At 59.5% G+C, this 25,185-nt stretch overlaps 2 protein-coding genes across 3 annotated transcripts in view; one reads left to right on the top strand and one right to left on the bottom strand.

The window, feature by feature from the left end:
- Nucleotides 1-135: 135 nt before the first annotated feature.
- KCNC3 (potassium voltage-gated channel subfamily C member 3) lies at nt 136-17,485 on the top strand. The gene is given in 6 exon segments (XM_030299291.2): nt 136-3,074; nt 7,258-8,368; nt 9,839-10,030; nt 10,283-10,302; nt 10,304-10,409; nt 13,214-17,485. Coding segments are annotated over 6 exon segments (2,331 nt in total). The 5' UTR covers nt 136-2,189; the 3' UTR covers nt 13,231-17,485.
- A 949-nt stretch (nt 17,486-18,434) lies between these two features.
- MYH14 (myosin heavy chain 14) overlaps nt 18,435-25,185 on the bottom strand; it is a 91,893-nt gene continuing 85,142 nt past the window's right edge. For both annotated transcript variants that reach the window (XM_030299282.1, XM_030299283.1), the window contains 4 exons: nt 24,925-25,133; nt 22,124-22,232; nt 19,409-19,581; nt 18,435-19,246 (listed from right to left, as the gene is read on the bottom strand). In XM_030299282.1, the coding sequence (XP_030155142.1) occupies nt 19,090-19,246; nt 19,409-19,581; nt 22,124-22,232; nt 24,925-25,133 (648 nt within the window). In that variant the 3' untranslated portion in view covers nt 18,435-19,089. The remainder of the gene's footprint in view (nt 19,247-19,408; nt 19,582-22,123; nt 22,233-24,924; nt 25,134-25,185) is intronic.

Genomic DNA, 25,185 nt, shown 5'->3' with positions numbered 1-25,185 from the left:
AGAAAAGGCACTTACAGAGGAGGGAGAGAGACGGAGGAGAGGAAAAAGATACTGACAGAGAGGTCGTCAGAGAACAAGAGCAAGGGGGACAGAGATTCAGATGATAGAGACGGGGGGGGGTGGGGGGTACAGGCTGGGAGAGGGGAGTGGAGGACAGAGACACAAAGAAGAGGGACAGAGACCTGGAGGGGACAGAGACCCAGGGAGAGGAAGACAAGGGCCTAGGGCAAGGAGGACAGCGCCCCAGAGAGGGAGTGGAGGACAGAGACACAAAGAGAAGAGACAGAGACCGGGAGGGGGCAGAGACCCAGAGAGAGAGAGGCAAATCCCCGAGAATAAGCTACAGAGACCAGGAGAAAGGGACTGGGGGTGGGGGGACGGAGACACAGTTGGGGGAGAGGAGACTGAACCTTAGGGAGAAGGGAGTAAAGACTCAGAAGGAGGGGAACAGATTCAGAGAACAATGAGACAGAGACCCGGAGGGAGGGTAGAGACTTAGAAAAGAGGGTCCAGAGTCTCAGCGGGGCGAGGGCAGAGACGAGGGGACAAATAAATACTCAGAGAAAGGGGATAGAAAGACATCGAGACACACAAAAACGGGAGCGGGGGCGGGTGGGTAGGCGATACGAACCAGCCGCCGCACCTGCAGAGGGAGGCGGTGGGCCAGGGATAATGCAGCGGGAGAAAGCCCGCAGCCCCTGACCCGCCCCCTTCGCTCCCGCAGGCACCGCCTCCTCCCGCCGCAGCCCGGGCAGAAGCTGAGGCCCCGCTCCAGCGCCTGCGCCCAGCTGCTCGGTGTCTGGCCAGCCAAGGGGGCGGGGCAGGACACGCCCCTCCACTAGCCCCGCCCCAACTCTGCGCTCCCGCCGGGACTTTCGGACACCTAGCCCCGCTCTATTTCTCATTGGCCCCGCTTATTTCCTCAGCCTAGCCAGTTTCCCGGCGCTTAGGTTTCTCCCCTCCGCCGCCCTTAAGGCTCTCTCTTCACCTGTCCTCATCCATCCCTTGGTTCTGCAGTCTGCAGTCCGCTGTTATCTAGACTTGGTCCCTTTTACATCACCAGTTGGAAGTTCTTGCAGCGCCCTCCAAAGCCCTGCTGACCCTCACGCCGCTCTCCCAGGTTCTCTGAGCCCAGACTCCCCGTTCCAGGTCCTATTCTTCCATCCAGCCCAGTAATTTTGTACTCTGCAGGTCTCACCTTTCCCGTAGCGTCCCCATACCCGTTCTGTACTCTCTTAGCCCTGCCCCAACCCCGCCTAGGCTGGTTGCTTTCAAGCCTCTTAGAGCCCCAGTACTCCCCTAGTCTCGTCTTCCCACAGTCCATTCAAGACGGTTTCTACCATTTGTAGATCCCACCCACCTTCCTCAGTCTCATCCATCCATCCTGACACTCCTTTTCCCGGCCCAACCCCTTCCTCGCTTCGTTCCCTTTCTTAGTCCTAGGTAGACGCTCTCAGGTTTCCAGACCTCGCTTATATCCTCTCCTGCTCACTGGGTCTCAGTCCCTATTCCTCCTTTCGGTCCAGCCTAGTGTCATTTCGCGCGAAAGTACGGTCTATTCTTCATTTCCAGTTCCCGCCCCTCGTTCAGTCTCGCCCCCTCACTACCCAGCTCAATTAGGACTGTTTCTAACTTTCCTAGGCCCTGCCTCTTCTTAAGATCCGCCCTGCCCCGACAAAGCAAAGTTAGGGGCCCAACCCGGCTGTCTCCATCTGCCCCTCCCCACAGGCTCCAGGTTGCCGGCTCTTTAGATCCTTTCTCTGTCCAATCAGGACCGTCTCCCCCATGCCAGTCAGAAGTCTTTAAGTAGTTTGGACTTGTCCACTTCCTCTGCTCCGCCCACTCCTTTCTTCAGTTCAATCAGATCTCTTTCTCATATCTAGTCCCACCCCCTCAGTTAGCTGCCCGTCCTGCCCATTTGGCACCTCGCTCGGACCTCCCCTTCTCTCGGAAAGATCCAATCGGTGTGTTTCACCTGCAGCCCCGCCCCGAGCAGCTAGGCTGTGTGGAGTCCCTGTCCTTCCCCCTGCCTCAGCCCCGCCCTAGCGTCCCCAGACCAATCAGCTCTGTTCCGCCCCCACAGAGGCCCCGCCCCCTCCACCCGTCGCTTCTTCCACCCAATCACGTCTGCTTCTCCTCCTGCAGCCCCGCCCCCGACGCCCCGCCCCTTCAGCCCCGCCCCCCGTCCAATGCTGAGCTCAGTCTGCGTCTCGTCCTTCCGCGGGCGCCAGGGGGCCAGCAAGCAGCAGCCGGCGCCACCGCCGCAGCCGCCCGAGTCCCCGCCGCCGCTGCCCCCGCCGCCGTCACCGCCGCCGCTGCAGCAACAGCAGTTTGCGCAGCCCGGCTCCGCCGCGTCCCCGGCGGGCCCCCCGGCACCCCGCGGGCCCGGGGGCCGGCGCGCCGAGCCATGCCCCGGGCTGCCGGCGGCGGCCATGGGGCGGCACGGCGGCGGCGGTGGCGACAGCGGCAAGATCGTGATCAACGTGGGCGGCGTGCGCCATGAGACGTACCGCTCGACGCTGCGCACCCTGCCGGGGACGCGGCTGGCCGGCCTGACGGAGCCGGAGGCGGCGGCGCGCTTCGACTACGATCCCGGCGCCGACGAGTTCTTCTTTGACCGGCACCCGGGAGTCTTCGCCTACGTGCTCAACTACTACCGCACAGGCAAGCTGCACTGTCCGGCCGACGTGTGCGGGCCTCTTTTCGAGGAGGAGCTCGGCTTCTGGGGCATCGACGAGACCGACGTGGAGGCCTGCTGCTGGATGACCTACCGGCAGCACCGCGACGCCGAAGAGGCGCTCGACTCCTTTGAGGCTCCGGACCCTGCGGGCGCAGCGAACGCCGCCAACGCCGCTGGCGCCCACGACGCGGGTCTGGACGACGAGGCGGGCGCGGGCGGCGGCGGCCTGGACGGCGCGGGCGGCGAGCTCAAGCGCCTTTGCTTCCAGGACGCGGGCGGCGGCGCCGGGGGGCCGCCAGGGGGCGCGGGCGGCGCAGGCGGCACGTGGTGGCGCCGCTGGCAGCCCCGCGTGTGGGCGCTCTTCGAGGACCCCTACTCGTCGCGGGCCGCCAGGGTGAGCGTGCTCTCGGAGCCCCCCTCCCTCCTCCTTCTCCTGGAGATCCCAGCCTCTTGTGAATGCCCCATCCTAACCCTTAGAATCCCTTGGCCCACCCCAGCCCCTCCTGGTCTTCCTGGTCTCTGGGCTCCCCAGTGTCTTAGAAGCCTGTTTCCCCAAACGTGAGTCTCCTGTACTTTTCTGAACACACCCCCATCTCCTGACCATCCCCAGATCCTCAGAAGACGTTTCCGCAACCTTCAGAATCCTCCAGATCCCTCCAAACCCCACCCTGCTTCCGTAGGCTCCCCAAGACTCTTAGAAACTTCCTCCCCGAGTATGAATTTCCTGGGCGTCTGTGAACAACCTCACCCCTCCTTTCCTGGACTTCTCTGAGACCCTCAAAAGAATTTTCTCCAGCCCCGAGTCTTCTGAGCCCCTGCAAATCCTTTTTCACCTCTTTTGGCCACCCCGGAGACCCCAGAAGACCCTTCCGCAGCCCTGAGTTTCTTGGACCATCCCCAGACCCTCCGAAGACCTCCCTCCTTAGCCTTCAGTGTCCCAGACCCTGTGAACACTGCTCCTGGCTTCCCCTGCCCCCTGCAGTTCCTCTGAAGCCCTCTCTCCAGCCCTCAGTCCCTCAAGTTCTACAACACCTCCCTGATTCTTTCTCCCTTTGCCCCTCTCCCCGCACCTCCTCCTCTCTCCAAGTTTGAGTGTTCTGGCTATTTTTGAACCCTATTTCTGCCTCCAAAGTCTTAGAGGACTCCTCCGCCTTCATCTCAGAGCCTCCTAGACCCCTGTGAATCTCCAAACCACTTGCTCTGGCTAGGACACTTTTCCCCTCCCCCTTACTGCAACACTGAGCCTTGGGGAGTCTTCCTTTCTGGGACCCTCCAGTCCTCTGTGTTCACATATCTTCCTGCATCCTCCCCGCCAACTCCCATCCCAAGGACTTTCCCTATAAAGCTCCAGACTTCCCCCAAGCCTTTCACACTCCTCCTCAGTGTCTCCAGAAGAGCCTTGAGCCCCCATAATATGTCTTTCCTCTCCAGAAGCTCCCATATGCCTTCTTCATCCACAGATTCTCCCAGCTTCTTCTCCCTTCCACAGCCCACTCTTTATCTCTGGGATCCCCCATCCAGAGCCTCCTGGCCCTTTCCCAAGTCAGTCAACTGACTTTTCCTCCTGCTCCAGAACTTTACCGAACCTGTCTTTGGGACTCCCCCACAAGTTAGCAACCCCAAACCTCCTTCTCAAAATAGCTCCCACTTCTTTCCACCCTGCCTTGGTATCTTTCCACTGGTCCCTACCCCAGCCGTGCTCACTCCCCCATTCCCAAGCTCCCTGCCCCACCAACTAAAGCCCAGGACTGGGCCCCTCTGCTCCCCTACCCCCAAAGTGAGCCAAAGAGCCCACACTCCAGCCTTATCTCCCTTGAAATGCCAGATTTCCCCCAAAGCTCCCTTCATCTTCCCCCCAAAACTTTCCTTAAACATCTATAACTTCCCAGATACCGTCCCCCTTGGTTCTCCCTTGAACCTCTTCCTCCTACTAACTTCCTCCCTGTGTTGGAAGGGGGGGGTAGTTCAAAATGGGGGAGGATTAGAAAGAGGGGCAAAGAGGAGCAACTCCGGGCCCCCCCCCCCAGCCTCCCTGGGACCCAAACACCCAGAGGAACGGTCCGGCCCCCTCCCCCCACCGTGCCGTGTCCTGGGCCGGGAAGGACGCGGAGCCGCAGTGCCGCATTCGCGCCAGGGGAGGGAGCGAAGGAGGGGGGGGGGACCCGGAGGCACTGCATAAAGTTTGGTCCTGAGAAGCGCTGAGTTGGCGAGATTTGGGGTTGGGTGGGGGGAGGTGAGGAGGAAGAGGTTCCGAAGGGACTTGGCCCTAAATGATCCCTCAGGCCTCTGAGTGGCTTCCTCCCCCATGGCCTGGGGCGCCCTTCCCTCGTGAACCCATTGAAGGGTGCTGAAGTGAGACCAGGGGTCCGGGACAGGTACGGGGTGGGGGTGGGGGTGGTCACTCACTCCACAAATGGTTCTTGAGTGTAGGCGTGCCAAGCACTTTCCAGACTATTAGTGAGAGCGCTTGAGAGAGTTGGGAGCGGAGGCCAATGCAAAGTGGAGGGTACGGCCCTACCTCATCCTCGCTCCCCTCCCCGTAATTTCTCCTTTCCTTCTTACAGGGACTCCATGCCCTCCTACCCCTTCTGCTTTTGAACCACCTCGGGGCAAGGGGTTAAACCAGTCCCGGCGCTGTCCAGCCTCTACAGCTGCGCACTGCGGCGGGTGCCCACCCTCCCCTCCTTGCCCTGGGAGGGAAAGAGTTAAACTCCTGGCCCTCGGTCTCCCGACGTGAAGCGGCGGCACTGCGGCTGCGCCCCTCTTGCTCTGCTCCGGCCCCTAAGGGGTTAAGACCGCTCTCGGCCGCGGCGGCTGCGCACTGCGGCGGGGGAGCTGGCCGCGGTGCTGGCCGCCGCGCGCCCCGCCCCCCGGCCCGGCCGGCCCGCCCCCACTGCGGTGCCGCAGCCTGCGCCGCGCACCCGGCTCGGAGGGGGCGGGGAGCATCGGGCATGCGCTCTGCGGCGGCCTCTGGCCTCTTAAACCACTGCGGAGAACCGAGGAGGGGGGCGGGGCAGAGAGGGCCAAGGTTGACCCCAGCCCACCTCAAGGTCCCGGGCCCTTCTGCGGCACCCTCTGGCTTGCCTCTCTGCTCCGCACTTCAGATTAAAGTTAAGCCCTCCCAATCCCGGACCCCGCCCCCTCAGCCCTGTGGAGGAAGGGGAGTTGCTGAGGGACCCTGCTGCTCTCCAGTCCACCCCAAAGTCTAGGGTCCTCTCTTCAGTCTGACCCTGAGCCCCCTTTTCTTCTTGAGTCCCTGATTAAAAGTCAAGCGACCCAGGCCCTCCTCCTCTGTGCATCTGACTGAAGCCCTCTCTTTGCCCTAACACCCATCCCCTTCTCTCTCCAAGGTACTAACCTCACTCTTCTCTCTGCGTGTTTGATAAAGCCCACAGTCATCTCCAGGGGCCTGCTCCGTCTTCTTCCTTCTCTAAGATCTTGCCTGCACCCCTTCGGCTCCTCAAGGTTTTCTTCAAAATCCACACCAATGCCTGCAGGACTCGAGTCCTCCCCCTCTTGAAATGACCCATGTGCCCCCCCACCCCTGGACTTCTGGCTCAAGCCTCATCACCTTTCTGGCCCTAGCTCCACCATCTCCCATCTCCCCCCACGTTCAGGCCCCTGACCCTCCCTTTCTCTCCAGAGCCTTAAACTCCAACCCTCCTTGCCTCTGTCCTTTTCTCTTTTTGCACACTTGACCCTTCACTTCTTTCCCCATTTATGGCCCTAACACCCCTTGGTGGTTCCATCCCTTTGCTGTCCTCTCTGGACACCCAGCTTTCTCCCTTCTCTGGGTCCCGGGCATTGTGACCAAGGTCCTTAAACCCTGGCTTCTCTCTGAGGCATCGACCTTGCCCCCCACTAACTGATGCCTCCATACCCTAGCAGGAGCTCAGATTTTCTTACTGAGTTCCAGGTACTGGGCCAAGCACTGTTTCTGGAGCCAGGACTTTTGTATACTCATCTAATGTAATCCTCAATAATCCTGTGAAAAACCTGAGGTGTAGAAAGCTTAATCTCCTTGCCCAAATTAGGCCATGGAAACGCTGGCTCCAAATGCAGGCTTTCATAACTTTCATAACTGTTTTGGGATTCTGCCTCCCTGCCCGCTTTCTCCACTTCCCCTTCCCTTGGCTCCAAGCTGAGCTCCAAAGCCTCTGATACCCCGAGGGTGAGTGATCTTGGTCTCCCTGCCACTCCCCTCCCATCGCAGAATCCTTGGACCCTGCTGGGGAGTCCTGAGATGGGACACCGGGTGTGGGGAAGTGGTCTGGGAGACAGAGTAAAGGACCAGAAATGGCCGTTTCCGCGAGAACAGTTGGTTGCCCGTCTGCCACCACTGCTGGGGCCAGCTCCTATCCCAAGCCGGGGAGAGCTGCCTCTGATCCTTTCCCTCCCCCCTTTTCAAGCTTTACAGGGTAGAGCAGGCTGTGATGGAGGTGTGGGGTGGGGACTCCTGGATTTCCCCGGAGGTGGGGGCTGGGGAGGGGCGGCCACTGGGAGGGTCTCCTAGAGGTGGCTGGCTGACCAGATGCCTGGGTCACCTTTTGCCCTCTCTCTCCTGCCCTGCCTCGCAGTATGTGGCCTTCGCCTCCCTCTTCTTCATTCTCATCTCCATAACCACCTTCTGCCTGGAGACCCACGAAGGCTTCATCCACATCAGCAACAAGACGGTGACGCAGGCCTCCCCCATCCCGGGGGCTCCACCGGAGAACATCACCAACGTGGAGGTGGAGACGGAGCCCTTCCTGACGTACGTGGAGGGCGTGTGCGTGGTCTGGTTCACCTTCGAGTTCCTCATGCGCATCACCTTCTGCCCGGACAAGGTGGAATTCCTCAAGAGCAGCCTCAACATCATCGACTGCGTGGCCATCTTGCCCTTCTATCTCGAGGTGGGCCTCTCGGGCCTCAGCTCCAAGGCTGCCAAAGACGTGCTGGGCTTCCTGCGTGTCGTCCGCTTCGTCCGAATCCTGCGCATCTTCAAGCTCACGCGCCATTTTGTGGGGCTGCGCGTGCTGGGCCACACGCTCCGCGCCAGCACCAACGAGTTCCTGCTGCTCATCATCTTCCTGGCGCTGGGCGTGCTCATCTTCGCCACCATGATCTACTACGCGGAGCGCATCGGCGCCGACCCCGACGACATCCTGGGCTCCAACCACACCTACTTCAAGAACATCCCCATCGGCTTCTGGTGGGCCGTGGTCACCATGACGACCCTGGGCTACGGAGACATGTACCCCAAGACGTGGTCGGGGATGCTGGTCGGGGCACTGTGTGCCCTGGCGGGGGTGCTCACCATCGCCATGCCCGTGCCCGTCATCGTCAACAACTTTGGCATGTACTATTCGCTGGCCATGGCCAAACAGAAGCTGCCCAAGAAGAAGAACAAACACATCCCCCGGCCCCCGCAGCCCGGCTCCCCCAACTACTGCAAGCCCGACCCCCCTCCCCCGCCGCCCCCGCACCACCCCCACCACGGCAGCGGCGGTATCAGTCCTCCGCCACCCATCACCCCGCCCTCCGTGGGGGTGACTGTGGCCGGGGCCTACCCAGCGGGCCCCCACACGCACCCCGGGCTGCTCAGGGGAGGCGCGGGGGGGCTCGGGATCATGGGGCTGCCTCCTCTGCCGGCCCCCGGGGAGCCTTGCCCGTTGGCTCAGGAGGAAGTAATTGAGATCAACCGCGCAGGTGAGCAGGGGTGCATGAGGGGCAGACGGGGGTGGGGGGAGGAGGCCACTGCTTCGGTTAAGAGACGGGGCGGTCACTACAGAGGGGAGAGAGAAAAGCGAACAGCTACTGCTGAGGTCAACAAAGAGGCACGGAAACAGACGGATTCTGTGTGAGAGAGACGGTCTGGGGGAGAGCCAGACTCGCGGCCAGGACATTCGGGGGGACCAGGGAGGCAGAGCGATCGGCCTACCGGGAGGGGGGACTCGGGCACAAGCACAGAGACGGTCTAACATGTGAATCACCGGCCGACCGGAGACACGGCGTCTGAGTCTTCCGGTGGTGATGCGGAGAAAAGAGCCCGAAAGCGACAGAAAGCAAGCAGTTGTCCCCGAGAGCAGGAGAGACAGAGAGAGAGAGGACAGAGGCGGAGGGCCAGTGGTAGAGAGTTCAGGTTCTAATGACAGCGAGGCCAAGAGAGGAGACAAGACTCAAAGACCAAGAAGTAGGTAGAGGCCAGGAAGACAGGCCCAGAGGGCGGGCCGGCCGTGTGACAGTGACTCGGGACCCAGGGCCCTTGGCTCCGGCTCAGTCCGAGAGACGCACAAGAGAGGCCAAATGAAGAGGTGAAGGGAAGGAGATGAGGGAGAAGAAAGTTGACCCGGTATGTCCCTCCCCCTAGGGGAGTCTGTGTCTCTGAAGGTTGGGGGCCAAGGTCCTGTGGTCCTGAGCAGGGAGAAGCCGGTGGGCCCCACCCCCATGACTTAAGTAGGTCAAGAAAGGGAGCTGGGCCGCCCGGCCCTCATCTGGCTCCCTCGGCCGCTGACCCAGTTTCACACCAATTAAAAATAGCTCAAGTCAGAGCCTGGGGGACCCCCACCTCCCGCCCTCCCTCCTCTGTCACCTTCCCAACCCTTCCCCGCTGTGCCCTTCCCAGCACCCAACACCCTCCCTAAACAGCTACCTCCCAGCCCCCTGAGGCCCCCCAGCCGTCCCTCCAAACCTACCCCAACCCATCTACCCGACCAACCCAACACCGCACCGCAGTCCCGCCCTACTCGGTTCACTTCAGCCGACCGCCCACCCGGCACTCTACCCCAGCCTCCTTCCAGGCACCCAGTTCGCTTCCCAACCACCCTCCAGATGCCCAGCACCCCACCCAGTCCTGCCCTTCCCAGCACCCAACACCTGGCCCGAGCAACACCTCCCGCCACACAGCACCCTCCATCCACACCAACTCCTGACCGCCCTTCCGCATCCCTGCTGTCCTTCCCGGCACTCAACACCTCCCCCCACCCCGTGACCTGTCCCCTGAACCCACCAGCCACACACGCCAGCACCCAGCTTCCGGCCTGCCCCTTCTGTCCCTTCCTTGAGACACCCTGCCCCTCAGTCGTCTACTTCCAGCACCCTCCTTGCTAATGGCACCCCCACCCTGAGTTCCTGCTCCTCACTCTCTCCTTTGTGTCTCTGTCTGTCCCTCCGGCGCAGATCCCCGCCCCAATGGGGACCCTGCAGCAGCTGCGCTTGCCCACGAGGACTGCCCAGCCATCGACCAGCCCGCCATGTCCCCGGAAGACAAGAGCCCCATCACCCCTGGCAGCCGTGGCCGCTATAGCCGGGACCGAGCCTGCTTCCTCCTCACCGACTACGCTCCTTCCCCTGATGGCTCCATCCGGAAAGGTGAGGTGCCCTCCACTGGCCCCCTGGAGCCCTCCCTCTCTCTCTCTCTCTCTCTCCCTCCCTCAGGGGAGGGAGGGAGATGGGGGAGGAGGTGCTGGACTTCCCTTCCCCCATCCCCTGGCCCCAAATTCCCTTCCTCCCAGATCCCCCGCCCCCCAAGTTTCCTCACCACTGACCCTTCACCTGTCTTTATTCCATCTCCATTTCCCCCCACCCCACCCCGGACCCTCTGGCCTCTTCCCCCACCCCCAGCCACCGGTGCTCCCCCACTGCCCCCCCCAGACTGGCGTAAGCCAGGCCCCCCAAGCTTCTTGCCCGACCTCAACGCCAACGCCGCAGCCTGGATATCCCCCTAGCGGACGAACCCCTTCCCCCCGGGGTAAGTAGCCCCCACCCTTTGATCCCCACCTTCTTCCTGACTAACCCCTCTGAGAACATGCATCCCCCACTGACCGAGACTCCTGTCCCCTCACTGTGAACAGCTCCATCCAATTAACCAGCAGCCACGACACTGACCCCACACCCACCCGCCCAGGACTTGCCCTGCCCCTCACTAACCCCCCAGAACTAACCCGACCCTCCCCACCGTGTGCCTGACCTCCCTCCCCTGCCCTCACGACTGACCCCCATCCTCACCCCCATTCACATCTCTCTCCCTGCCTCCCCCCCCCGGGTTTTTTATTCAATTGAGAAAATGGGGTACACACCCAGGACACTTTGGGGTGCAAGATGGGATGGGGAAGACTCAGCCGCTCGTCCAGTCGCTTGTGAATTGGCCAGCGCTTACCAAGGACCTGTGTGTCACCTGCGTGTCACCTGCGTGGTTCTAGGCACAGGGAATCAACAGGGAAGAACCCCCCCCCCCCCCACCACACGGCCCAAGGAGCTCCCAGTTTGCTGGGAGAGTCAGACACTGACCTAGAAAGCCACTATTTGGGGTGATATATGCGCAAGAGGAGGTACCACAGGGACACGCAGTAAGAGGAACTCGCACGCTCCCCAGGACAGGATGAAAGTAACGGGGAAGGCTTCCCGAAGGAACTGAGGTCTGGAGGTGTCCTGACCTCAAGTGCAGAAGTGATCCCAAGGGACATAGTGACCACAGGGACTGGGCCAAACAGAGCGGAGGAGACTGGGGACTGGCAGGTAGACGTGAGGTAGGAAAGCAGGCCTGGGCTGAACCTTGTTTAGGGACCTTGTTTAGGGACCCGGGGCGGGGGGGGGCGGGCAGGTCAGCGCCTGGGCTGTGTGGGGCATGGACAGGAGACTGGAGGTCAGGAGGCCCGGGGAGCAGGCTGGGATGAGGGTCCGAGGGGATGCAGAGGAAGGGACAAGGCAGAGGGAGTTAGGGATCAGGGACAGACCGGGAGGGACAGGGCTGGGAACTGGCGCTGGCGAGACAGAGAGTAGCTGAGTAATTCAACAAACATAACCAAGCACTTCTCACACGCCAGGAATTTAACAGGATTCCGTAATCTTCACTGCACCCCTAGCTAACACACAGCTCGCTTCCTTCCTCCCTCCCTTCCTCCCTTCGGCAACTAATCACTGAGGGCACAGTTCCAGGCACTGGAACTTTGGCGACTCACAAAGCATGACTCTGCCATCACAGTTGACACTCTAGAGCACGGATTGGCACGCTACGGCCCCTGGGCCAAACCTGCCAGCAGGCTGTTTTGTAAATAAAGCTCTACTGGAGCACAGCCACTGTCGTGCTACAACAGTAGAGTGGAATAGTTGTCACGGAGAACGTGTGGCCCGCAGAGCTGAACATATGTAGCGATCGGCCCTTTACAGGAAAAGCTTGCCACCCCCTGATCAGAGGAAGCAGAAAAGCAACCCGACAAATGGACAAAAGGATATGATGATTACTCTGGCCACTTCAGATAAGGGGGTCTGCAAAGGCCTTTTTGAGGTGACGTGAACCCTGAAAGGTAAAAAGGGCCAGCCGGCGGAACAGCAGGTGCAAGGGTCCTGCGGTCCTGAGGTGGGATGAGCTTGATTTGTTAAAGGTGTAGCAAGGAGGGAGGTGTGGCTGGAACTGAGCAGCTCAGGCAAGAGGGGTGCCAGACAGAGCCTGGGGCGGGGGTGGGGGGAAGGATCATGAGAGGTTTTTGCGGCCATGGCTAGAGGCTGGATTTGACCTTAAAGGTGACAGGGAGCTGCCCGAAGGAATTTGATCTATCACTTATTCCTTCAACAAACTTCTGTGGAATCTTCTTTAGAAATACACAGACACATCCTTAAAGAATCGAATCGCTACCTGCAGCTTAGGGAGGTGCTGTAGCGGGACGTGGGGCCTCCAGGGACAGCCTTGGTTCACGGAAGTTCGGGGGGTGGGGCATGAGCAGACAGGAATGAGACCCCAGGCCTCTGGGCTCCGAGTCCAGAAGGGACAGTGGCCCTTCTCGTTCCACCCCCTAACTCCCCAATTCACCCTCCATTTTCATCTCATTATCCCCCCCCTTTCCCTGCTCCCACCTCACCCACCCCTCCCCCTGCTTGCGCCCAGGCCCTTTCCACCCTGTTTCCCACCACGAGGTCTGGATGGGCCCCCACGGAATTGAGGGAGGGGGGAGGATTTGGAAATGGGAGGGAGGGAGGGAGGGAGGGAGGTGTGGGGGCTGGGTGGGTTGGGGGAGGGGTCTCTGCTTCTCTTGCCTCTGATGCCAAAATCCATTCATTGAACTCAAATGATGGCCGGAGCTGATGGGGCTGACTGAACTCTCTGCCCCAACGACCTGGATCCCTCCCCACTCCTGCATTTCCAAGCTCCTTCCTCTCTCTCCATCCTTCCTGGGTGACCCACCGTCCCCTGTTGTCCCCCTCTTTTTCTCCCAGGACCCCCCCCATCCCCTACCTGTCCCATGACCCTACCCTTGTCCATCTTCCCGAATCACCTGAGCCCAACACCTAACACCTGTTTCCCCTTCCTCCCCAGCCCTCCCCCTCTTCCTTCTGTCATCTTCCCTCCCCCCCACCCCTCCCCCCAGTCACCCTGGAAGCTCCTTCCATATTTGATGTCTTTGGCCGCCCCCATTTCACTGCTCCCCTCCCCCGGAAAACACCAGAGAGGAGGAAGAGATTCCGGCGTTTCTCCGTCCCCCCAACAGTGAGGCTGTGTTGGGGGGTTCCGCCTGACCACCCTCCCCCCGCCGTGACTCTGTGTATTTCTGTCCCCAGCTCTTGTCACCGCCTGAGACCTCGCGAGACCCTCGGTCCCCCCCTGCCCCTTCCCCCCAGGTTAGCAATTGGGAATGGCTGGGAGGGGGTGTTCCCAAGATACTGGGCTTCCAACCCCTGCCCCCCAGGCCCTCTGTCCTCTGGTCAAGACCCCCTCCCCCAGACAGACCTCTTGGCACTGACTGGGAACGCACTAGAACTTCCCCCAGACACCGGCAGTACTCTGAGATCCTCCCGAGCTTTCCAGAAACCACACACACACACACACACACACACACACACACACACACACACACCCACACCCACACACACCCCCCACACACACTCTCCCCGGTCTTAGACCCTTTTGGCTCTCAGGCCTCGGTTAGACCTTCCCATCAGAAGGTTCCACGACCCTTTAAAGATACCTCATCACAACCTTCAGGTGAGCCTTGCCTCTCTCAGGTCCGCCCCCCCACGGGGGGGGGCACTGCCAGTTCACGCTCCTTTCTGCCTCTCACAGCCCCACCCACCTGCCTTTCCTCCTTTCTCCCCCGCTAGGTCAGCCCCCACCGGAGCCCTCCCGAGCCCTCCCACCGGCTGCTCCCCCCACATGCATTCCACCGAGCTCCCTCCCCATGCCCGTGCTGCCCACCATCCGCCTTGCTGCCCCCCCCAACCCTTTTGCCTCAGATAAGGGGGCCAACGGGGGTAGGGAGAGGGGAGGTGGGAGGGGCGGGCTGCGGTGGGGATGGGGTGGGGGAGGCTCGGTGGGCACCACCCTGCCTCCTAACCCTGAGTCTCTCCCCCCTCCCCATGTCTGAACCTTTCTCCTTGATTCCGACTGACTGTCCGATTTGTTCACTTTTCTCTCTCCATCTCCTTGGTCCGCCTCTGTCCATTTCTCTGCCTCTTGCCATCTGTTTTGTTATGTCTTGGTGTCTGACTGTCTGTCTCTTATCCCTTCTGTCTCCCTCGCCGTCTCTATCCCGGACTCTGTGCTTCCACCCTTTTTCTGTCTCCTTGCCTCTTCCCGTCCCTCTCTCTCTTTCTCCGGCTCCTATCCTTTCTGGCCGTTCCTCCCCCTGCTTCCCTGGCTCGGGGTCTGTCTGTTGGACCCTCCCCCTGCACCCCCACCTCCATGCTTCCTCCCCATGTTTCTGCCCCTCCCTCCCCCCCCCCCCCCCGGTTACGAGAAATCCCGCAGCCTGAGCAGCATCGCGGGCCTGAGCGGGGTGTCCCTGCGCCTCGCGCCCCTTGCCACTCCCCCTGGCTCTCCCAGGGCCGCCCGCCGCGCTCCCCCAACCCTGCCCTCCATCCTCTAACGCTCCCCTCCCCCCCGTGGGGGGACTGGGGGTGACAGGGAAGAAGGTCAAAGGAGCTGGGGGTGGGGGGTGGGGGAAAGGGTTTTTTTTTAAAAATCAAAAAGTCATTAATAATATGCAACCGAGACGACGACGCCAGCAGACACCCCCGGACCCCTCACCCCCACCTGGGCCCCCAGGATGGAGGGGGAGGAGCCAAACTCCAGCCCCCACCCGCCTCTCCCCCCTCCTCTCCCCCCTCCTCTCCCCCCAATAAAGCCTTCTCAGGTCTCCATGAGCCATAGGACATCCCGCTCCCATAAACTCCTGTAAATACGTCCAAATTATGCCAGTTACATTTTGGGGCGCCTCTCCGCTAGTCTGCATGCCTCCCTCAACCCGGATCCCTCCTCCCCCCTTCCAGCTCCACCTCAGCAATAAGCCGCCAGGGGCTGCATGCCACGCGATTGAGGGAAGGGGAAGTCTGGGAAGGGGGCGGGGCCTCAAGGGGGTCCGGCCGGCTTTGCAGCCGCGGGAGGGTCTCCTAGCCTCCTACCGTTCGCCCCAGGAGGACAGCCCATCACATTGATGTAAAGAGTAATACAGTAGCAACAATGTGAGGGAAGGAGGAACAGCCACCCAGGCCCCCCGAACGAGCTGAGCTCAGAGGGCGAAAGCGGAGACCTGGGGAGTGGCCTGTGGACAGCTTCTCCCTCAGCCTTTAGGAAGATCCCTCTGGTGAACGTGACCCTTTCATCCCTCTCCATCCCCGCCACGGGGTCTGCTCGCCTCTATTCTTGCTGCATGGACCCAGACCTCCCATCTCGGAATTTCTGGGATGATCTGGCCCTAGCACACAAAATCCCCAACGCCCCCTCCAGGTTACCAGGACACGAGACCTGCACCCACAGTTCCCGAGACCCACTCTGGCACCCCGCATCCCCTAAATCCCCACCGGGTCCTGGGACTTAACTTCTGCGTACAGATGCTGTCCCCCGCCCCACCCCACCCCCACCCAATCCCTGGACCGCATCCCAACAGCTCAAACCTCCAAGACTTGACCCAGCCCTTCAGCTCACTTTCAGCCTTTGGGATGCTCCAGATCCTTCCCACACTTGGGCATTTCTTGGACACCCCCAGATCCTCAGGCCTTCCCCCCCACCCCTAGATAATCCCCAAATCTCTAACATCTGACATCCACCTCAGGTTCTCCTGATACTAGAATTCCCAAGATAGGCTCAACCTGTCTGCAATTCCAGGGAACCAGACCTCCCCCACCCCCAACCTTGGGCATCCCCTTTCGTATGCCTCGCCCTGCCTCTTCCAAGAGCCCCTTTCCTTAAATGGTGCCCAAAAGGGACCCTCTTCATGGACATCAGTGTTTCCCAGAGAGTTGCATTTGTACCCCTGGTGATGTGCTAAGGTTTTAGGCAGTGTAAGGACGCTTAATCTAAGAAGTTTTGTCTTTCCTGGCATGTTGCTCACAAGCCGGTAAGTCCAGATACTGCTGCTTGGCCCAGACACTGTTTATTCAAGGTAGAGTGTTTCCACTTAAAGCAGAGGCTGTGCCCGCGCGAAGGGACACTGGAATGGCAGAAGCTCGGGAAACGACGACATACCTTACCGGGGCTGGGATCCCAGCCCACCCTTCCCCGGCATTCCGCGTCCTGCCACGCTCGCGGGTGGAAAATCATTTCTCATACCCCATCCTGGCTCAAGGATGCGCTACCTCCCCCAAGCCCAGAGACCACACCGGTCCCAGAATCCTTAGAGGGGACCCCTCCCCTTTTGGAGCTGGAGGCCCACGGAACTAGCAACCTCCTTCCCTCTGCTCCCACGGCCTCAGGAACCCCCCCCCCCAACACCCATCCGAGGGTTGGGGGGTGTCACTGAGCGCGATTCTTGATGCAACGATTCCTATGCAAGGGGCATTTTGAGTCCCCCATCCTTCCCTCGGACCCTAAACCCTGGCGAATCAGGGGTGAGGGGTGGGGCAGGTTCTGGTGGGAGCGGGGTGGGGCGAGGCAAAGGGCTAGGGGCTCCAGACACCAGGGTATGGGGGTGGGGACTGATTATATTGCCAAAGGGTTTAACTTCTTTAAAAAAAACAAAAACGAAAAAAAAAAAAAAAAAAAAAAAAAAACCCCAGACTCCCCTGACCCTCACGGAAGCCGAACGGTGCGGGGAAAGGGGGTGAGGATCTTTTCCAAAGGGTACAGCCCTCTTCCCAACGTCTCCCCCTGCTCGCCAGTCTGCCACACGTACCCAGCTTTTTAGTTCAGCTTTTAAAAATAATCACAATCATAAACCTTTACAAAACGTGATTCACGTCCTTCACCCCAACCCCCATCCCCCAAGTCAAACAAACAGTGTGGGATTTGGGGAGGAAGAGAGAGCCAAAGGGACAACTTCTAAGTCCCGCTCCCCTTTTCTCCCCGGCCGCCAGGGTGCCTGCAACTACACGCATGCGCTGCATGACGCGCTCCCCACACGCATGTCGCGCCCCTCCAGCGCTCCGGGAACGCACGGACACGGGGCGAGGGGCGGGGCGATTGGGGAGGAACGGACGGCGGGGGTCTTCCTGAGTTCAGCGGCTCCTCCTCCCCATCACACACACAGCAATAAGAGTCTCTCACTCCAACGTGGGCGGGGCGGGCCTGGCCTGTCGAGGCGGGAGGTGGGAGGAGTGGCCAGGGGGCGCTCTCAGGGATGGGGGCGGGTGTCCGGAGTCAGTGTGGGGAGGGGAGGTCTGCAAATCGTCCAACTCTGGTGCTAATGGCGGGTCTTCTCAGCCCACCCCCAGGGCAGGGAGGGAGGGGTCGGCGTGGCCCCTCCCCCAAGTCTCCCCCACGCCCACCCTGGGTGCATGAACCGCCCAATGCAGAAGCTGCCGCATGTCACCTGCCCTCCCCAAAGAAAAAGTGTCATGCCCCCTTCCCGCCCGCCTTCTCACTTCCCACCGAAATAAAAGTTTCCTTTTCATTTAAAAGTTGCATCCTGTTTCCTGGGAAGGTTTCCAGATCTGGGCCAGGGTGGGGGCCTCAAGAGCAGGGGTCATATGAAAGTAACAAGGGTGTGCACTTTGGGGGGGCCGGCTATCCCCTTGATCACCGGCTCTCACCTTGTGACTTGGGAGGGGGGGCGGGGGGTAGTGCCTGCCTTTTCCCTGACGGTAAAATAGGATCCACACCCCTAACTGGAAACTGTGAACGACACCTGGTTTTAGATGAGCTCCTAGGTGAGGGTAGCAAGACCCTAGGAGAGGAGTGGAGCTGGGTCTCCAATAAGAGGTTAGGGGCTGAGGACCACATGCCCCATATTGCCTACTCTGAAGCCAGACTGTGGGTTCAAGTTCTCAGTAGCTGTGTGTTCCTGGGCAGTCTCTCAACCTCTCTGGGCTGTTTCCACCACCCTAAAAGGGCAGGAGGGGGTGATCTGTTCATTCAGCAAATACACGAATCCCAACCCCATGCCAGGCACTGTTCTAGGCGCCGGAAAGCAAAGGAATCATTCCTACCTCTAGGGGTTGTGCTCTAGGTGGAGGCGAGCTCCCCTGTTTAGCACAGCTACGCAAATGACCGCTACTCCACAGATGGCTCCACGGTCACTCTGTCACTGCTTTGCAAAGACTTGAGGGTCAGCCAGAGCGCAGCATCCCTTCTGCCAGCTACTCACTGGGAGGCTTGAAGCAAGGCACGTCACGGCTCAGCCTCCGTTTCCCCATCTGTACAATGGAGGCAATACGCGGAAAGGGGGCTGAAATGAGTTACTTCACATGAAACGCCGGTACACAGGAGGCTGCCAACACTGTCAGCTGTGAGAACCAGCTGACAGCCCCACCTGCTGGTTCTGGACGGCTGTCCCAGCAGCTGAAGAAGCCTGTGACTTCCCCCGCCCCATCAGAGATCCCCCGGAAGGAACACACAGCGCCAAGGGGGTCCAGTTGGGGTGGGAGTTTATTTCTGCCAGAGCCTGGAGGCTGGGAGGATATGGGGCCTCCTCCAGCCCCCACAGGAAACTCCAAACCTAATTGTGATCACACAAGAGCAACCAGAAAGGGGGGGGGGGGGGCGGAACACATGGGGGAGGAGAGGGGGTGATGGGGGGGTTCCCTTCTCCCGCCCCTCTGCAAGGGTCAAAGGTTGGTGGAGACCTGGGGCTCCGGCTGCTGTCGCTCAGAAGTTCCGGGGTCAGTGGAGAGTGGAGAGGAGGAGGGGAAGAGGGGGGAGAGAGGGGGAGGGGAATGGGAACCCTGGCTTCCGAGGACAGGGGAGCCATGCTCCCTCGCTTATAAAGATCATTAACAACTTAAGGAGGGAGGGGAGCCCTATGGGGCCACAGCTTGCTAACTGCTCCCGGATTTCCTTCCAAGCGAAAGCCCTCCTCCACGTTGCCCTGCTCCCCTGCTCCCCTGTGTTTAGGGGTCCATGGGTCTCAGCCCCTGCCCCCTCACATGGGGTTGGTAAGTGCTATAGTGCCAAAGGCTGGCACCATTTTCAAAGTGCAAGAAGCCAGAGGTTGGGTTCCCGGGACAGGCGCCCCGAGGGACCAGGGGCCAGGGAGGGAGGGGTCAAAGCTGGGGGCAGGGCGGGGTCACTGGGGCTGGGGCGCCGCCGGGGGCTCGTCAGGCTCCGGGGGTGGCGGCCCAGACCCGGCCTCCTCCTCCTCCATCTCCTCCTCCAATGGCACGCCCTCCTCCAGTCGGAAGACCTGGCGCACCTTGCGGGTGGTGAGGGTGAGGGGGCCGCGTCTGCAGGGGGGGCGAGAGACCGAGAGACGGCGGTTAATTGAGGGGAGCAGGGGAAAAGTGAGCGGGAGCTACGGGAGAAAGAATACAATGGGGGGGAGGGGCAGAGAGAGCGATGGGGGCGGGGCTTATGGAGTGACGGTGCGCAGGTGCAGGTGACCCTACCGGAGCCGGTTCCTCAGCGCGTTCAACTCGCGGTTCATGGCCTCCGAGGACTCTGTGACATCTTCCAGCTCGTGCTGCAGCCGCCGGCGGACCGCCTGCGCCCGGGACGCCTCCTCCTCGGCTTCCTCCAGCTGTCGCTTTAGCTGTTTCACCCGAAGGTTGCCCTTCTCCACCTTGGTGGAAGCAGAGGTCCAGGTCAAGTCCGGGGGCGGGGGGTGTCGGCCTCACCCACTCCCTCGGCTCTGGGCCGCATCCCTCCTGCCCCACCCCACCCCCGACTCTGCCCTGCGCTTGCCTTCTGTTCATGCTTCGTTTTGTTTTAGATCCTCTTGCCAGCCTCTACCCCAACTTCAAATGTGAGACTGTCCCCCCATGTGGTCTCAGAGGGGTCTTTCTATGTCCAGAGCTGACCCTGTCCCTCCCCTGCTCAAAGCCCCCCTCCCCCCGCCCCCATGGCTCCCCAGTGGTGCTGGGACAAGGTCCCAGGCCCTCAGTCTGGCATTCCAGGCCCTGCAGGGTCTTCTTCTTATAAACCCATTGGTCAGATCATCTTCACTAAGACCCTCCCTAAACCCTGTCCAGGGGGAAGCCACATATGATCTGCCTCTCACCAATCCCTCTGGCCTCATTTCTTCTTCTTTTTTAAATGTTTATTTGTTTTTGAAAGAGAGGGCATGCAGGGAAGGGGCAGAGAGAGAGGGAGAGAGAGAGGATCTGAAGTTGGCTCCATCCTGACAGCAGAGAGCCCGATTTGGGGCTCAAACTCAGGAACAGTAAGATCATGACCTGAGCTGAAGTTGGACGCTTAACTGAACCACCCAGGTGCCCCGGCCTCATTTCTTATCACTCAATCTTCCTGCTCCATTCTTCTCCCTAGCCACACTGCTCCGCTCTTCACTCTAAACTCACCAAACTTATTTCCACACCCCAGGGCCCTTGTACCTGCTGTTCCCTCTGCCTGACTCTTCCTGTCCTCTCAGTTCTCAATTCATATGTCACCTCCTTAGAAGGGATTTCCTGCCCTACGCCACCACCCCCAATCTAGGGAATATTCCCTAAACCCCATGTCTCCTCTCTTCATTCACTTTTTTCTTCATAGCCCTTGGCACATCTGTAATTATCTTTCCTTGATTATAGGTTTGTGTCTTTATTTTCCTATGCTACAAATGTGAGGTCTGTGAGGGCAGGGACCTTCTCCTCTTTCACAGCCATATCTCCCATGCCAAGCACAGTAGTGGATACCCGACAATTGTGGAATGAATGGCAAATAAGACGCAGCTGAGCTTTTAAGGGCACAGCGACTCTATCTAGAGCCAGACAAATCTGGGATCTGGTCCAGGCTCTGTCTCTACTAATTGTATAACTTTGGTAGAAACTATGTCCCCTTTTAAAGTTTCCATTTTCTCACCTGTGCATTGGGGCTGGTGAGAGACTGTAAGCATGTATTAAAAAACAAAACAAAACAAAAACAAAAACACGTGGCACAGTACTTGGGGCACAGTCACTGCTCAATAAATAATTAAGAACAGGGGCGCCTGGGTGGCTCAGTTGGTTGAGCGTCCGACTTTGGCTCAGGTCATGGTCTCGCAGTTCGCGAGTTCGAGCCCTGTGTCGGGCTCAGTGCTAACAAACAGCTCAGAGCCTGGAGCCTGCTTCGGATTCTGTATCGCGCTCTCTCTCTCTCTCTCTCTCTCTCTCCCCTCCCCTGCTCATGCTCTGCCTCTCTCGGTCTCTCAAAAATAAATAAATGTTAAAAAAATTTTTTTTAAATTAAGAACACAGACTGCCTCCATCTCTTACTAGCTAAGTAATCTGAACAATTTACTTCCCTTTTCTGTGTCTCAGTTTTCTCACCAGAATGAGAGGGAAAATAGTAGTACCTAGGGTTCCAATAAGAACTAATTGTACCACGTGTTATGTCTGTAGCACAGTGCCCGTCACATAGAAAGCAGTCAATAGGGGAGCCTGGGTGGTTCAGTTGGTTAAGCATCTGACTTCAGCTCAGGTCATGATCTTGTGGTTCGTGAGTTCAAGCCTCGCATCAGGCTCTGTGCCGACAGCTCAGAGCCTGGAGCCTGCTTCAGATTCTGTGTCTCCCTATCTCTCTCTGCTCGTCCCCAACTTGTGCTCTGTCTCTGTATCTCAAAAATGAATAAACATTACAAAAAAAAAAAAAAGACGAAGAACTCAATAAACGTTACACGTTAGTTCAGCTCCAGCCTAGCCTCTTGGTAGGGTTTAACTTCTTCCTTCTCCCTGGCTGTCTCAGCTCCCCACCAGGACCTTTCCTAGATTCCCACACTTTACAGAGGTGCCTCGGTGGTTCAGTTGGTTAAGAGTCTGGCTCTTGACTTTGGCTCGGGTCATGATCTCATGGTTCGTGAGTTCAAGCCCCGAGTCAGGCTCTGTGCTGACAGTGTAAGACCTGCTTGGGATTCTCATTCTCTCTCTCTCTCTCTCTCTCTCTCTCTCTCTCTCTCTCAAAATAAATAAACTTAAAAAAAAATTCCACAATTTACAGATGGCAAAGTCACTGATTCCAGCTCTCTGCTGATGCACCAAGCCCCAGGATGGTGTCTGCTCTCAGTCCCAGTCTGGCACCTGCACGTTATTTCTTGTGATGGGAACTCACTGCCTCCACAGACAACACGTGCTATTTCTCTGTCAGTGGAAACCGCCCCCTCCCACTGCTCCCCAAAGACGTGAGCGGCTCACCTGGTCCCGGAGCTGGTCGGCCACCCTCCGCTCCTCCTCCACCTGGAGCACCACCTCTTTAAGCCGCTTCTCAGCCCTGCGCACCAGCTTGCCGGAGAGGATGCGCTCCCTGGAGAGAGGTGTGAAGGAGACAATCAGGAGAGGGGCTCCCGGGGGCTTCTGTCCCCTCGACCTTGTCCAGTGGCCGCGTCCTGTTTTTGGAGCGGCCTCTTCCCTCTCTCCCACCCCCAAGTGGCTTCCACGGTCTACGCAGGCCAGACATGGCTCCCAGGCTCCCGACTCCAGGGCATCTCGTCCTGAACTTGTACCAAGCTGCCGGGTGTTCCTGAAAGTGTCTCCATGCCTCTATCTATTCTCCATCCCCCACAGCGCCTCCTCCCAGCCTCCTCTCAGGGAACTGACCCACTGACCACCAGTCCCCGGGTCAGATCTAGGGCACTGTCCTCGCCCCTTCTCTCCTTGCCCCATGCCCAGCCTGTCAGTACCCAAACCCTGTCACACTGCCCCTCCAAACTCTGTCTCGTCCCTTCCTCTCTGTCCTCCAGCCCTCAGCTCAAGACTTGTGCTCGCCCACCTGGCCTAGCCTGTCCTTTCTCTCTCAACTCCCTTCTCTACCGTCCCTAGTGTTGATGGGACATTCTGGAAGCCCAGAGCTTCCCTCTCGGCTCCCCGGGGCCCCTCCTCCCCTTCCCACACACACACGCTTTCCCTGGACAGGCTCATCTGCGCCCCAGGTTTCCACACCCATCAACAGCCTTTTGTCTCTTAAATGTGTCTCCTGGGCTCCAGCCCGGATCCACTCCCGGCCTCCCGGCCTCCCGGCCTCGGCCTCCCACCAGACCCTGCACGCCCTTCCCCGCTGGGCTCAGCGCCTTCTCCCAGTCCCGCTCCTCCTCTGGGTTCCCCTTGCTCCACCGAGATCTGCAGGCCAGACGCCGGAGCCATCCTCACCCCCCCCCCCAAAGCCCACCCCTTCCCTCTCCCGAACTCCCCCATCCCCGTGGCCCCGGCGCATCTGCCCTTTCCTGCGTGGATCACCCCCAGGGTGAAGTCCGCGTGACCGGGCCCCTAGCGACGGGCAGCCCCAGATGTGCTGAGAGGCAGGCCCAGGGTGGGGGGAGCGGGAGGCTCCAGCGGTGGAAAGGGATGTGGGGGGGGTGGGGGCTCCAGCTACAGATCCCCCGCCACTCCTTGCTCCCGGGGTGACTTTGAGCAGGTCACCGACACCCTCTGAGCCTCAGTGTCTCCATCTATGTAATGGGGGAGGGGCTTCCCCAGAGACCCCAAACTACATCTCCCATGAGTCCCTGGATAAGAACAACTCCCATGAGCGTCTGGGGCCAGTTCCCACTGCCTGTCCTGAGACTTCTCACATTCATCACGCTCCCCAGTGAACTCAACATGTTCCCCCAATTCTCCCCAGGCACCAGGACCCTACCCCAAACCCTGTACTCTCCCCCTGACACCCACAACAGCATATCGGTCCCCAGTTCCATTCCTCTGCCCCCCTCTCACGCTGTTTCACCTCCTCGTGTCCATCCTCACGGCCCCGGCCCCAGCTCAGGCCTCATTTCCTTCCACCTGGACCATCCCCCAGCCTCCACCCTGGCCTCTCAGCTCCCAGTCTCTCTCTAGTCTGCTCCCAACTTGACCCCAGGGGGGACTTTCTACACCCAGCACTGGCCCTCCCCCTCTCTGGCTCACAGCCCCCAAGGCTCCGCATCTTCCCAGGACAGAGTTCCTCAGCCTGGCATTCAAGGCTCTTGCCTCTCCATCCCTCTCCTAAGTCACAGGCTTCTAGGACCAGTCACCCTCCTCCAGATGCCCTGGATGTCTCCTGTATGAGTCCCCAGGGCTGCTGCTCTGCCTGGGACAGAAATGGCCTCAATTCTCACCTCTTCCTGTATCCACACCCTTTGCAACAGAACTTTACAGCTTCTCTCGCCAAGAGACAGAATCTATTTCTCCACGCCCTTCAATCTGAGCCGGCCACGTGACTTGCCATGGTAACGGGATGCAACAGAAGTGACACTGGCCCAGTTCCGAGTCTAGGCCCCAAGAAGGCATTAACACTTTCCCTCACTCTTGGAACCTTGCCTCTGCCATGTGAACGATCCTGGGCCAACCTGGAGCAGAGACGGGTCGGCCTCGCTGTCCCAGGCAAGGCCTTGGGCATAGGAGAGCTCATCCAAGACCAGCAAATCCATCTAGCTGACTTGGCTAAAGACGCATGAATGAAACCCCGGCACTCAGATCAGCAGAACCTATCAGCCAGCCAAAGGCTCATGAGAAATAATAAATGGTAGCTGTTTGAAACCAGTAAAGCTTAGGCTTCTTTGTTATGCAGCTAGAGCTGACTGCTACATTACTGCTTAACTCCTATTCTTTTGTTTTTAACAATATATTTTATTGGTTTTTTTTAAACGTCTGTTTATTTTTGAGAGAGAGAGAGGATGACCGGGGAAGGGGCAGAGAGAGAGGGAAACAGAGGATGCAAAGCAGGCCCTGCGCTGACAGCAGTGAGCCCGGGGCTCAAACCCATGAACTGTGCGATCGTGACCTGAGCTGAAGTCGGACGCTCAACTGACTGAGCCGCCCGGGCCCCACTTAAATCCATTCTTAGTCGCAGTGCAGTTACTTACAGCCCAAAGCATCCTAAGTGAGATGGGAAATCAGCAAGCATAAATAATATGATGCCTTTTGGATGTTTCTAAGCCAGGTGCTTATAACGCAGCTCTCCTCTGTCTCACGACCAGAGTGTGGGGAATCACCCTCCAGCCGTGCCCTCCCCTCCCACCTACCTGCTCTCCTGCTCCAGCTGCTCCTCAGCCTGGGACAGTTTAGACTCGAGGGCGGCAATGATCATCTTCTGGCGGGCCCGGGCCCCGGCGTCCTCCTCACCCAGGCGCCCCCGGAGCTCTTGGATCTGTCGCTCCAGCTGCTGCCGCCCGCTCTCCGCCTTGGCTGAGAAACTGCGCTCGGCTGACAACTCTGTAGTCAGCGAGTCCACCTGTAGTAGAGGCAAAAGCAGAACTATCGTGGTGGCGTCTTGGAAGAAGGTG

This window comes from Lynx canadensis, chromosome E2, assembly GCF_007474595.2.
Source record: "Lynx canadensis isolate LIC74 chromosome E2, mLynCan4.pri.v2, whole genome shotgun sequence".
In the NCBI taxonomy this organism is placed as follows: domain Eukaryota; kingdom Metazoa; phylum Chordata; class Mammalia; order Carnivora; family Felidae; genus Lynx; species Lynx canadensis.
The sequence above is the reverse complement of the archived record's forward strand: the minus strand, read 5'-3'. Positions and strand labels throughout refer to the sequence as shown.